We start from the raw sequence: 14,381 nt of genomic DNA, 5'->3' as shown, positions 1-14,381 counted from the left end.
AGCCTTCACAGACGCAGACTGGGTAGGTAACCGTGATGACTTCAGCTCCACCTCTGCCTACATTATTTATCTTGGAGGTACTGCCATCTCTTGGTGCTCAAAGAAGCAAAAGACTATAGCGCGTTCTTCGACTGAAGCTGAATATCGATCTCTTGCTTCATGTGCTTCCGAGGTACTTTGGATCAAAAACCTGCTACAAGAACTGCATGTTCCTTGTACTACTGCTCTGAAAATTCTCTGTGATAATGTTAGTGTCACTTATCTCTCCGTTAATCCAGTCTTTCACTCAAGAATGAAACACATTGCCATTGATTATCATTTTGTTCGTGATCATGTTGCTCGCGGCTCGTTCTCTGTCTCTCACATTTCCTCAAAAGATCAACTTGCGGACGCTCTCACAAAACCCCTGTCCTCTGCTCCGTTTCAGACTTTGCGCTCCAAGATTGGTATCTCCAATGGGAGCTCAATCTTGCGGGGGGATGTTAGAGAAATCTCAACCGAATCATCCTCAGAATCCTCTCTAGATTATCTCTCAAATTGTTACAACAAATGATAAGATAGTGTTTATCATCTTCCATGTATGTAGGACCATTTGTTACAGAAATAGTCATATAAATATTTCACCGTGTAAACTATTTCAAATATATAAAGGAATATTTTCTGCTGCATACCTTTTATTTTCAACCTTTTGTTTGTTGAAGGAAGGATGGGCAAAATGGGAATCATACAGAGGAAAATTAATTTTGCTTTCCGGATCAACGCTAATTTGTTTGTTCGAAGATATTTAAATACAAACAATAATAACGTCCAATGAATGTTTTTCGGAAATATCTTCATAAAATTAATGTGTATGTAAAATCTTCAGACCATGATCTATACTGACATGTACCACGAGCTTCATAATTTTGTATCCTTAACATGTATTGTTTGTAATAAATTATATCTTATAAAGAAAGTAATAATCATATATTAGGTGGCGTATATTAAAATACTATAAAAACTTTAATTTAAGGGTAAATTTCAAATAAATCATCAACTCCTTATTTCATTTAAAGTTTAATCCATTATTCATGGAAAGTTAGTTTAAGCTCACTACTGTATTTAAGATTTTGCATAATCATCCTATAACCCCTTTTTCGATACGTGAAATTGTTAAACCTATCGAGCATGCACAAATACATAAGGCAACGCAAGGTTTCCAACCTATATATCATGAATCCAGGATTTTTTTTATAACTCATCATTTTTCAGTATGATAAATTAAACATTTTACATATTTGATCGGAATGTCGTCGAGTTGTATCCACCGAGTTTTACGGACTGCTCCCCACAGCCTAACCACGCAGTCGCAATATATGGTTCCTGAGATATATCCCTTGAATAGCACTTAGCACAACATGTATCGTTTTATACCTCGGGATAAAAAAGTTTAATTTTGAAATAATACATTAGAGTTACAGTAAACTTTGATTCTTTTATTCAAACATAAACATATTATTATATGATAACATCATGTAGAGGATGATAAACTTATTTAGCTACTCATCGTAGCTGTAATTATAACGCACATAAACTGAAAATATATATATATAACAATATATATTTTAAAAGATAAATGGAGAGTTTGAATGATGTCTTCATCTTCCTTATGTCTCAAATATACAAAAATCTTGGTGGATTTGAAATTCGGACTTCAAACTAGTGAATTGCATGTCAGTTGTGGTCGACAACATCTTTTAGTTGTTGTACTACTAGTTAGTGGTATGTCATGCTGTGGTGGTCGAGTAGTCAATCCCCCACTAATGGAGTGGCTGGATCGCACGTCTTCTTTTACTTTTGTGAGAAAATATTTTACTTTATATTGTCCCCGGGGAAAACGCGACTTGTGTGGACCTTCAACACTTGAACTTGTCTCTGCATTATGTTTTCAATCAGATCTGGGTCGAAAACTTTTCCCAAATTCTGGCTCTTTTTGGTTTAGGAATTTTGACAGATTTTTTCTGACCATCTTCCTACATAAGCCATACTGCAGAATTTCCGACAAGTTTCTTTACTCCCCGACAGTTTGCTGTTCCACATAGGATTTTTTTTCTTTGCAAATATTTATTATGCAAAGCTTGTAGTTTTTTGTCATGGTATTTTAAAGAAAATATCAGTTTACAGAATTTTGATAAAACTTAAATAGAAATTTGAATTCATTCATCTCTGCGAGATATACCCATAATCTCCATGCTGGTCTGATGTCGTCTTCAATAAGTGATGAAACAAGAGGTGTTTCATTATTCGGAAGATCCTTGATGAACTTTTGAATGTTCATGCGTGGTCTTGTCAACTTGATGAAGTGAAATGTTTCACGTTTTTCCTGCTAGTTATGGTGTTGCACTGAAAAGTAAAGTTCTATAATATCTTCTCTTGACAAATAATCATTATTTTTCTATATTTCATGAACAGCTTCCTGGATCCATTTTGGTAATACTGAGATTTCTGAGAAGCTGGACGATGTAGTATAAAATGAAACAAGATCCCCAAATTCATATCATGTTTTTACCTCATTGAATATGAATTTGGTTTCATCCATATCCTATTATATTTTCCTGCTACGTCAAATCGGATTGTGGCTGTGTTGATGCCTATTATTGTTTTCGATTTCTCCAAGTTATGTCGATATACCTGAAATGGATAAAATATAAGCACGTCAGTACCGACATTAAATTTTCCCTTGTCAGTTTGGGGTCTAAAGTTGATCTCTCCATCTTCAATCCCCGAGGTAAAAGATTGACTTGAAGGCTCGAGGTAAGGATCCAGAGCTTCAATTTTGCTTTGGCTGACTCATCTAAAGATGATCCTAACATAGCATTTCTGCTAGAGATACTTTAATCCCTTGCTCCACGTATAAAGTCATGTACTCGAAAACTCTTAATTTGAAAAATCGGTGGCTTCTCAATAGCCCGGATAATTGGCTTGTGTAATTCAAAATATAGCTGAGTATAAGCCTGTAAACAATATGTTAAGAACAATGACATTGCTCTTATCAACTTCTTGTAGCCTACCCGCAATCTCTGCGTTTAGGACAAGCTTAGTGAACTTGGTTTGATGCATTTCAAGGTGTTCCCTCAATGCCTCTACATTTTCATGATAACATCGATATTAGCATTGTTCGTCTTTTATTAAGAAACCTTGAAGAATATTTTACTAGATTTAATAATAACAATATCAAACTTATAATTTTGAAACAAATCTTGCCATCTTAAGAATCTAGCATTATTGGGTTTAGATTTTATTATATTTTTTCGAAAAAACTTTTATATGCTTATTATCAACTTTTAAGCTAAAATTTTCATAAGTTAAAACAATGATCAATTTTCAAAATTTACTGCATAAAATTTATTTGCGCTGATATGTCATCGAATGACTTCTGTATATAATAACAGTCAATTGAAATACCTATGTGATTGTTCTTCATATGGTGTGAGTTTTGTAAGAATCACTGCCTACTAATTATCACTGACATCTGTATAGAATACCGGATCATTATCTTGAGGAATAACCATTTTTTGGAAGATTTTTTAGATCTCTTTTAGCTAGCTAATTCTCTTTATGCGTTCTTCTGTCCATATAAATCTTGCAAATTTTTTTTTTTGGCAATGGATTAAACATTTTCCTATGTTTTGATGTGTCTTAATGAACGTTCCACCAAAATTAACAATTCATAAGAAGCTTTAAAGTTGTTTATTATCTTTTATTTCATATGTTAAATTCTGCACATTTTTCACTATGCGACCAACTCTAAGTCAACCTTAAAATTAAGAAATACAGAGAATATGAGTTCATCGGATGTAACTATATCTCGATGAACATAAATGATCAAGAGATTTTTATTGTAATTCTCTTTTATCATTTTCTTGATATCTTCTAGGAATATTTATGTTTCAAACTCTAAATCCTTGTGATATGAATCTATTTTGAGGAATTATATCTCTTTTAGTTGGATGTTTTGACATGTTCTTAATTGAAATATTATTTTCCGAACCGACTAGAATATTTCATTTTTTGGTTCAATTATTTCTGTCCCAGTTATTACATCAATGATATTTTTGATAATTATTTTATCATAATTGGAGAGTTTAAATTAAGATTTTAAGTCCTGGAGTGTAAATCATGAGTTGAAACTGGAATAATTTAATTACTACCATTTTGAACAAAATTACAATTTTGCAAAAATTATAGTTTTTTATACGAAGATTCCCCATTCTCTCCCCAAATTCACTGGCAATAACATACACATCTTTGTACGTATATATCTATGCACGGAGAGAGAAAATCTGAATCCTAAAAATTTGTACTAATCGATGTTGTTAATATGGCACGCCCTAAATTGTTAAATCTGAATTCGTACTCTTCATGAAGAAGCCGATGCACCGATCTTATTCTGACGGACCCTCCAATCCCAAAACCTAAGCCCCTCCGGTCGACTTTTGGGATTGTATTGTTGTTTCTGAAATTTTATGCAGTGAAATAAGGCGGTGGAAATTTAGTTGATTTTTTTCCTCTCATTTTTTTATTGTTCCTGGTAATTCCTTTCATCGATTTGTGAGAAGAATGAACGGTGGTGATGGTGGAGAGGCAGCGGCAGCTACGGCGGGTCCACCAGCGCCGCTGGAATGGAAATTTTCTCAGGTATTCGGGGAGAGGTCGGCTGGAGAAGAAGTGCAAGAAGGTAAAATTGATTAATGGGTGTGATCAATTCATGCTACGGTTCGGATCTTGTTGTAAACTTTTGGGTTCCAGCAACTTGACCTGTTTTGGGTTTGTTATTCGAGTGGAAATTAATTGGTTTAGCCCAAATTAACTGTGACTTGTATGAGTTCCGGTTGGGAGTTTCAGCCAATAATCCGCCTGTTACTGTTTTTAATCAGTTATTTTAGGAGAGATGGTGTGGTGCTGAACTTAAGTAGTTTAATACTAGTTTGATTCTGGAGAATATTATTGCATGAACTTAATTATGTGTCTGAACAATGTTAATCAGTCTGGCGTTGGATCTCTATGATTTGCTATCACTTCGTGTTGCTCTGGTTTTTCTTTGATCTGAATTTGAAGACGAATCCCCCACCTTTTATTGCTTGCACTCCAGCCATCACCTTTATATCGAGGCAAAGCAAGGGTTGGCTTGTTTACCCTCTGCATGCAGTGATACAGTTTTTGTTGGATATTTCTTCAAGCGCGATTCTGTTGTTTAATTATGTACTGCCAGTTGTTGCTTTAGTATTGGGCATTGTTGTTTATCCGAAACTTTTTAACTAATGGCGAATTATCAGGAAATTCATTCGGCAAATTGGAAGGAGTGTCTGTTCAATATTTTTGTCCTTTTTGGGTCATAGGAAATCGATTGTGGCAAGTGTCATGAGATGATACTAGGCTTCCACGATGCGGCAATCCAACGTTTATCAACATAGGACTTTACATATGTTGGTCTGTTTACGTGGCTCTATTCAAACGTGTCATGTTTTGGTATCATCTAAGTGGGTTAAAAAGGACTTAACGGAAATTGATTTTTCCCCATTCCAAGTAAAGATTGAAAATTGGCACATTTTGCCGATTATTGAATTTATTAAACGTGATCGAGTAACTATTTTCATGGTTTCTTATCTTACATTATCAATGCAATAGGTACGCCGTTGTAGAATTAATATTGTATTTATGAAACTGTCATTCTTTTTATTTTGTATGGATCAAATCTCCGTCAGCATTATAATGCTGTGCTGGTTATTCTAGAAGGCTGACTCATATGAATGTTGATAATATAATTCATCTTGGAGTGGGATTTAGGCTACATAGTAAATCCAATCTATATGAATCCGGAGAATTGGTAAATCCCTAATGATATACTAGATTTGGCTTGTTTGTTGAGAGGTGCAACAAATCATCCATTTTGTTCTGTACCATGGACAGTATACTTGTGGGGCATGACAGTCATTATGATTATGACGATGATGATGATGATTCTGCAGATGCAAGCCTTCTTCAAAGTCTAGTAGCTTCCCACATGTATCGAGTGGCTTTGAAAATGCTCTTATTATAGTTTTAACTTGATGTTCATTGTCCATGCATGAATTAGTGAATTCTAAAATGATTGGTTGCTGAACTTAACATGATGTTATATTTTACTCTTCAATTCTACATAGATAGCAAAAGATGATAGCATAGTATCCTCCTCTCTTGACTTTTATCATACTTGGTGCACATTTTAAGTTGTATTTCAAATGAAATGTTTTACCATTGGTTCTTCCTTCTAATATACAGTTGATATAATATCTGCGATCGAGTTTGACAAAACTGGCAACCACCTTGCTACTGGTGACCGTGGTGGAAGGGTGGTTTTATTTGAAAGGACAGATACTAAAGAGGTTACAATCCTCATGTCAAATTATTTTATGTTGGTGACGTGGTGTCTTGTTCAGTCGTTTTTAAAATATTGTTTCCTTTTGCAAATGAATTTTGCAGCATGGGAGAAATCGAAAAGATTTAGAGAAGATGGACTACCCAATAAGTCGACATCCGGAGTTTCGTTACAAGACTGAATTTCAGAGCCATGAACCTGAGGTCTATATAAAAAATTTCTTTTTCCACTTTCTCATGTAACATACCCGTGAGATTTCCAGTATAATTGTATTTTAAGCGTGTGGCTTTAGTTGTAGCTACGAATTATGATTGAGTTGTGATGCATACTAATGCCCGTTTCTGCAGTTTGATTATCTGAAGAGTTTGGAAATTGAGGAGAAAATAAATAAGATACGCTGGTGCCAGACAGCTAACGGAGCCGCCTTTCTTTTGTCCACTAATGACAAAACCATAAAGTTTTGGAAGGTGAGATCTAGAATTCCCCTTTTCTGGTAATTTGTTTGGAAATGAAGAGAAATATTCCAATTTAATTGATCTTATTTATCTTTATGCAGAGCTTTAATTGAGACTTCAGCCATATGTGGATCTCAATTAATTATAGTATTTGTTCTGAACATATAATGTGCCTATTTCTTAATGGGTTTTTATGTCTTTAATGCACCAACCAAAGCAGTTTCTTAGCACTCAACTTTTGTGATCACCAGTTGGATTTCTTCCTAGTATACCTGGACTGGAATCGTTTTTTTCCCCCGAATATAATGAAATCTAATTATGCATGTTATACCTTAAAAATATTGATACTCTGATTCTTCAGTTTTGGTATTACTCATTTCATTCCCTCCCTAATTTTTTTTATTAACCCTGCATCTATATTATTTTAAGGATTCGGATGTTTCTGTTTGATTTGGGCAGGTTCAAGAAAAGAAAGTTAAGAAAATTTCTGAATTGAATGTTGATCCTTCAAAAGTTTGTAGTGCTGCAAGTTCTATGGTTTCTTCTAGTCCTAAGCAGTATCTTTCTAATGGGAGCTATCCAGATCAATCTCACTTTTCTTCGAGAAATGATGGATTGCCTGATGGCATCCATTCACTGAGATTGCCTATGGTAGTTGTACTTAACTGAGCTGAAGTTTTACTTGAAGACTCGGGATTTCTACACACATGTATCATGTGATGGCCATCTATTTTAATTTATTTTGTTACCCATACCCTGGTAACGATCGTTTGTTTTAATTTTAGATTACAAGTAGTGAGACCAGTCTTATTGCAAGATGTAGGAGAGTTTATGCTCATGCTCATGACTACCATATCAATTCAATCTCAAATAACAGGTGAGGAATAAAAAATTGTCTTACTTTGTATATGTATTTCAGTATTTTAGTGAATTCGAGTTCCCTCCTTTCTTATATCCTTGTCTAGAGTAGGGAGAACCTGAAAAATGAAGCCGTACCTGGGGTTTTATTTTGGGTGATGTAAATTCTTCATATATGGCCGCGAAATGGGGAAGCATTACCGAGAACACATCGGACAGACCCTTGCAGAATATTAAACAATGATAAACTATGTTATTGCCTTATTTCTCCCTAAAAATATAATTTAAGTGACCTTTTTTAATTGTTGGATTTATTCTGAGGATGATAAAAATAACAGAGGCTCATGATTTCATTTTCCATTGGTACTGAACAACTGTGGCTCACAACTCGGATATTTTAGCATTTATTAATTATTAATTAATGAATATCTTAGTGGCTCCTAATTGAGGTAATACCTTTTGATTAAAATGAGCTGTTGGAAAATTTCTGTTCACCTAGCTATACCGTATGAAGCATTGTCTTTTTATGCTTGAATGCATAGTATGCCTCAAAACTACAACATGGACTACCTGCTTCCGAAACAACACCTACGAAAATTTTACGTCTTCCATGGCCACGCCCTTACTCTTTGTTTCAGCGACTATGAGTTCAAAATTCTTATTAATTTTTTTGTTGCAATGCTTTTCAGTGATTGTGAAACATTTATATCAGCTGATGATCTGAGAATAAATCTCTGGAACTTGGAAATAAGCAGTCAAAGCTTCAATATTGTCGATGTGAAGCCAGCAAATATGGAGGACCTAACTGGTGAACTGTTTGTTTTATATTTTCAACAGATTTTGTCTGTTACTATTATTTTCTGCTCAATTCATCAGGATTGTTCCAAATCTCAATCAGTTGAGTAAAAGTTCAACCTGTTTTTTTTATCCTTCCAAATTCTGAACATGCTATGTCATCGCTTGTCAAAACAACCTAACTGTTTGGAAAATATATTTCCCGTCTTAGTTTATGAATGGACAAATAAGAATAATGTGGCTATTAAACAGATCAAATCACCATATTGCCAATGCTGAACTAGTCGTGTTGACTGATGTTTACCTTATTGCAGAGGTGATAACATCAGCAGAATTCCATCCTACTCATTGTAACATGTTAGCATATAGTAGTTCAAAAGGATCCATTCGTCTTATTGATCTGCGGCAATCAGCTTTGTGTGATTCACATTCTAAACTGTAAGTTAATTAGTTTTGTACTCCTAAGTGCTTTTTCCTGAGAAGTTTAAATGAGATAATCTTCCAGAATGGAAACTCAAATGTGTGTGGTCACTAAAAATCTGAGTTGTTTTTCTCTCCCTCCTTTCTTTCTTATGCCTCGACAACTGTTTTTCATTTTGATATAGTTTTCTTGCAAATGCTCTATAATTAATGAGATATTAACGATCCGTTTGTAAACAGATTTGAGGATCAGGAGGCGCCTGGCTCGAGGTCGTTTTTCACCGAGATAATCGCTTCAATATCAGATATTAAGTTTGCCAAGGATGGAAGACATATACTTAGTCGTGATTACATGACCCTAAAGGTTCTAGTGATATTGTCTGCACCTTGACAAGCGTGTTGTTAGTTCGCCAATTGGTCTAAAAGTTCACTGTTTCTTATTCTGTGTCGTATATTTTAAGTTTGGGTTGGTTCAATTGAGTCACATTGGCTATACCTAGGCATCACGTGGCTAGTGAAACATGCGCTCTGAGGCAATGAACAAATTCTCAGACGTTAGTGATCAGGTGTTAGAAAAAAATGAGTAGTTGTGATTTAATAGCACGGATTTAGAAGAGTGTCTGAAAGTGGCTGTTCTCATTTTGGAGTACTAAAATTTTCTAAGATTAATTCCCAATTCCATCATGACCATGAAAGTGGGAAACAATCTATGACGTGATCTTCTATTCATTTGTTTCAGTATTTTGCTGTTGAAAATTTTGTATCCTTGGAAGAATATCTGTACTGGGAGATTTTTTGGATCGGGATCTAATAAATATTCAAATGTCTTTATCAGTGTTAGTTTTGTCAGTCGCTGAGTATTCATGTTATTCGGTTTCAGCTGTGGGATATCAATATGGATTCTGGTCCAGTAGCAACTTTCCAGGTTCATGAGTATTTAAGACCCAAGGTAAATCGAACTCCAGCCAATGACCCGGAGCCACTATTTTATTTTTGATACATGTGTTGCTGAGCTGATTAAAATTATTTTGATAACTTCCAGCTATGCGACTTGTATGAAAATGATTCTATTTTCGATAAATTTGAATGTTGCCTCAGCGGTGACGGTCTTCGGGTGGCAACTGGTTCTTACAGGTATATTCTCAAGTTTCTGTGTGGTTATTTTAATATTGCTTTCTTCGTTGTCTATCTTACAAAATTATTGTCTCTATTTCAGCAACCTGTTCCGCGTGTTTGGTTGTATTGCGGGCAGCACTGAAGCAACCACTTTAGACGCTAGCAAAAATCCAATGAGGTGAAGATTTCTATCAGTCTAGATTTGTCAAGTTGGTAAAACTTAAGTTATGCCACAGTCATACAATCTTGCTTCTTATTTGTTTAACACTAACCACTCGATCACATTTTCAGAAGGCAGATTCAGACCCCTTCCAGACCTGCCAGGTCCCTGAGCAGTAGCATTACTCGAGCTGTGAGACGAGGTATTTTGTTTTCCCTCACCGTCTTCTTATCTAAACTTCTGTCAGTGAAATTTGAAGCACATTGTCGAGATCTAAATTACAGGCTCAGAAAGTCCTGGAGTTGACTCCAATGGAAATTCATTCGATTTCACTACAAAGCTGCTTCACCTTGCATGGCACCCATCGGAAAACTCAATAGCGTGTGCTGCCGCGAATAGCCTGTACATGTATTATGCATAAAACCTTCATTTTCAAAAAATCATGCACCATATTGGGACCGCTTTGTCCAGCAAATCAAGCCTTGCCTTCTCAAACCTGTATATGAACAACCGATGCTGTAGCATACGGGCCCCAAATAGCTTTGCAAAGGAGAACAATTGTCTTTGTACCTGGACGCGACCGTTTATCAGTTTACACCCTCTCCGCTTCACCATCTATGTTTCCTTCATTTTTTTGACGTCTTTCCTGGAGAGGAGAGGCACTGTTCTTTTCTGTTCTTTCTATGTCAGGGTTGAAGTTTGGAAACAACGGGTGTAATTCACCTGTGAACAAAACTAAAGGCCGTCTTGTATTGTCCCTAGTTTTTCTCTTTTTTATTTAAGGTAAAGATGCAGCTTTTCTACTTTATGGAACGGAGCTACTGCTTACCGTTGAGAGGTTCAAGTTCACGACCTTTGGACAGGAGCCTAATGCTTTTACTACTCTTTTTACTTATAGAGTATGATTTTACGGTTTTATCTAGTTTTCTTCTTCTTTTTAAAATTCGCGTAGATTTTCTTTCTTGGAAGTAAACTTTGGGTTCGCCATTAATTTGTACAAAATTATTCTTCGGCAGCCTATGCATTTTAGTTTTGAGATCACTTTGTGAAGGTTCAGACTCAAGATTAGTGGGCGGGGTGAATTTTACATTTTATATTTTGGATAAGATTTACATAGTTTTGTGTGCAATAAGTTATATTTGGTAATAAACAAAGAAGTGGAAACATACTGTTTCAGCTCTTTGGCTTGGGTCATTGGTGTTGGTGTACGTGTTATTTCTAGGACAAGTAACCATTGCGAAACAAAGAACAAACGGAAGTAAATGAACAAAACGTTAGGTAATTATTTTCCTTCATAATTCTTTTCTATAATTACTGATCTCATGCTTCACATCAATTAGTAGTAATTACCCCATTAATATTTTTTAATCAACTCATATTGCAAGTAACCAAGGAAAAATTGACCCCATAGTTATTGTTCAGATTAAAAAAAATTATAAAGTTGTCTTAATTTAAGTTTGATTTTGATTGATTGATTGGAAATTAAGGTTTTGAACTAAATATTAATAAATAAGAAATCCGCGGGTCGAGAGTGACTGCGCTGTCAACAATATTCCATATAATTGATTGTATGTATAGTTTGCGATATCTAATCTGACAGTCTCTGTGACGTGGAGTTGCCGAAATAATTCACAAAAATCAACGATAGAAGCACCAAACCCCATGTCTTCAATTCTCTCCCGCAATTCTCCACTCTTTCTCCAAAAAATTCTTCATTTCTAGAAATAGTAGACTCACCTGAAAATCGATGAAAACTACTCAACCAATCACCTGGTTTTACTGATCCACGTCCGAGTTTCTTGATTGTTCTGCGCCTGCCCTTCGACCGTCCTTATTCCAAAAACTCCAGTACACACTATTTTTCTCCCTTATTAAGGCGTACCCCACTTCGAATTCAATCCCAAAACTCAATCTTTTCATTCATTTTCCGAAATCAAGATCAAGTTAAAACTGACCCGCATCAAAAATTCATCCAAAAACCGACCTTTTTCATCCAAAGAATGCAAGACCCATCGCTGTATTCTCAGATCAGATCACAGGTACAGCCGCAGCCACAGTTCCCAGATCAAGAACACTTGAAGTGTCCGAGGTGTGATTCCGCAAACACGAAATTCTGCTACTACAATAACTATAATCTTTCTCAGCCACGCCACTTTTGCAAGAGCTGTAAAAGGTACTGGACTAAAGGCGGCGCGTTAAGGAACATCCCCGTCGGCGGCGGCTCCAGGAAGAACACCAAGCGTAGCTCCTCCTCCGCCGCCTTACACAACCATCAGAGCAAACGCCCTGCAGCATCAGCATCTAATAACAGCAAAACTGACGGTGCATCAGAAATTAAAGAGCTATTACCTCTTGAGGGGGATAACTACGTGGGGCAGTTTGCTAACTCGGTGGAGGTGAGTGGAGGTTTCAGCTCGCTGTTGGGTGGGCAATTTGGTAATTTTTTTGATGGAACCAATGGGTCAAGCTTGCAGTTGAAGGACCATTTTGGAGATCCGGGCCCGGGTCATAACATGGATCATCAAGTTGGATTGGAAAGTAGGGTTGGTAGTAAGAATGGTAATGGTTTCTTGGTTAATGGTGGCAGTGGATTATGGCTCGGATGATCTCTTGGTTGGTTATTTACGCCAAAAGGTCAAATATTCCAGTGTAAGGTAAGAAATGTATTGAAAAATGACGAGAGAGTTCTATATTTTAACTTTTTTTTCCTTTTCAAGGAACTTCTTTTCCCTGTATTTTAAAAGTTGGTGATGCAGAATTTGATGAATGTAAATATAGCAATATTAAACTATAAATAATTTTGTTTGAAAACATGTCTGAGTTGTTTGGCGGAAGCTCGATCTCAAGATTTTATCTCAAACTTAAAAACTTAATATTAAATCAGTTATAAATAGTGGACATTGACCATTGCATTTGCTTTCAACTATTGTGGAGGTGAGCCTGTAAAAAAAAATATGGGCCTGTAATATTTTCTTCTGTCTTTCCTTTGAATGGCCTATTAGTACCAAACTATCTCCCCTAAATTTAATATTTTTTACATTATTACATACATTTTTTAATTAATGTTCTCGCTTCCTACGTTCAAGAAACTAATTTCATTCCCTTGACATGAAAACGAGCTGCAACTTGCAACACAGGGAATGCATCACTGGTTGAATAGTATCTCCGATGAATGTTGTCCATCAAGTATCAGACCTTTTGCAGAGTTTGATTCGATCTGAATTATTGTCAATATATTTTTCTTTAAAAAGAAAATCGAGGCTCCACGTCGGGAACTAGTGATTTTTTGCCTAATTATTTGGTGGGACAAATTGCTGTATATTTGGATCAATAATCGGTCTTGGGATTGAATTTGTGTTGCCTCTTCATGAACATTGAGATTCGGAAGCAGTGATGAAAATCTGATGTTGAGCTGGACTGAAGATTATGGGATATTTTAGTTGGAACTCGGAAGATATGGAAAATCATTTTAGTATAACTAATCTCGTGTTTTTGTTCTTGCAAACACAGTCTAAAATATTTTTATCTTTTCGTATGATTTCCCTTTGGTCACCTTCAGATTTTTTTGTTTATTTGCGAGATCTTGTTTATTAAAATTAAATGGTCAAATTTCTTGATTATTATATTGATCATGTCGAGTTATTTTGATGTAGGGGCGTTGGGTGGTCCAAATCTTAATATAATATAATATAATATATATATATATATATATGTCTAGATTAACTATTTTTTTTTTTTATTACTTTTGTCTTCAATATGATCGAATACAAGACACAACGTGGGTCCATTGGCCAGGATTTTTTTATTACATTTTCATCAACGACGATTCTTTCAAAAGACTCGTATTTTGTGAGACAGATCTCTTGTTTGAGTCATCCATGAAAAAAAGTATTGTTTTTTATGCTCATAGTATTATTTTTTATTGTGAATATCGATAGGATTGATCCGTTTCACATATAAAGATTCTTATATAAAAAAAAAACACGTATTGAGTAGGTTGCTTATAATTTTCTATTTCTTTCTTTCCATTAATGTTTAAACAGTTGACTTAAATGTGCGAATCGCTTGCTCTAAACGGATTTATTTTGTCCAATGCCGTTCTATTGATTGTGAGACTGGCAAGGACGACTTGAGAAGAGTTTAATGAGGATACAGACGGTCAACTTTCTTTTTTGTCAAT

General features: G+C 35.4%; 2 protein-coding genes across 3 annotated transcripts; both read left to right on the top strand.

The window, feature by feature from the left end:
- The first annotated feature begins 4,258 nt into the window (after nucleotides 1-4,258).
- Nucleotides 4,259-11,066, top strand: LOC142542470 (serine/threonine protein phosphatase 2A 55 kDa regulatory subunit B beta isoform-like). Of its 2 annotated transcripts, none has more exons than XM_075649104.1 (14): nucleotides 4,259-4,717; nucleotides 6,301-6,404; nucleotides 6,502-6,600; nucleotides 6,745-6,864; nucleotides 7,312-7,503; nucleotides 7,638-7,729; nucleotides 8,400-8,518; nucleotides 8,820-8,943; nucleotides 9,166-9,289; nucleotides 9,806-9,874; nucleotides 9,968-10,059; nucleotides 10,142-10,219; nucleotides 10,333-10,403; nucleotides 10,486-11,066. In XM_075649104.1, exons 1-14 carry the CDS (start codon nucleotides 4,600-4,602, stop codon nucleotides 10,620-10,622), a joined length of 1,539 nt encoding a protein of 512 aa, XP_075505219.1. In that variant the 5' UTR covers nucleotides 4,259-4,599; the 3' UTR covers nucleotides 10,623-11,066. The 2 variants fall into 2 exon arrangements, with proteins under 2 accessions (XP_075505219.1, XP_075505218.1); XM_075649103.1 differs by having other exon boundaries at nucleotides 7,312-7,506.
- A 729-nt stretch (nucleotides 11,067-11,795) lies between these two features.
- LOC142542469 (uncharacterized) lies at nucleotides 11,796-13,015 on the top strand. The gene has a single exon (XM_075649101.1). The coding sequence runs from the start codon at nucleotides 12,202-12,204 to the stop codon at nucleotides 12,805-12,807; it is 606 nt and encodes a 201-aa protein (XP_075505216.1). The 5' UTR covers nucleotides 11,796-12,201; the 3' UTR covers nucleotides 12,808-13,015.
- Nucleotides 13,016-14,381: the final 1,366 nt, after the last annotated feature.

The sequence above is a fragment of the Primulina tabacum genome, chromosome 4 (genome assembly GCF_025594145.1).
Source record: "Primulina tabacum isolate GXHZ01 chromosome 4, ASM2559414v2, whole genome shotgun sequence".
NCBI lineage: Eukaryota > Viridiplantae > Streptophyta > Magnoliopsida > Lamiales > Gesneriaceae > Primulina > Primulina tabacum.
This window is presented reverse-complemented; position numbering and strand designations above follow the sequence as displayed.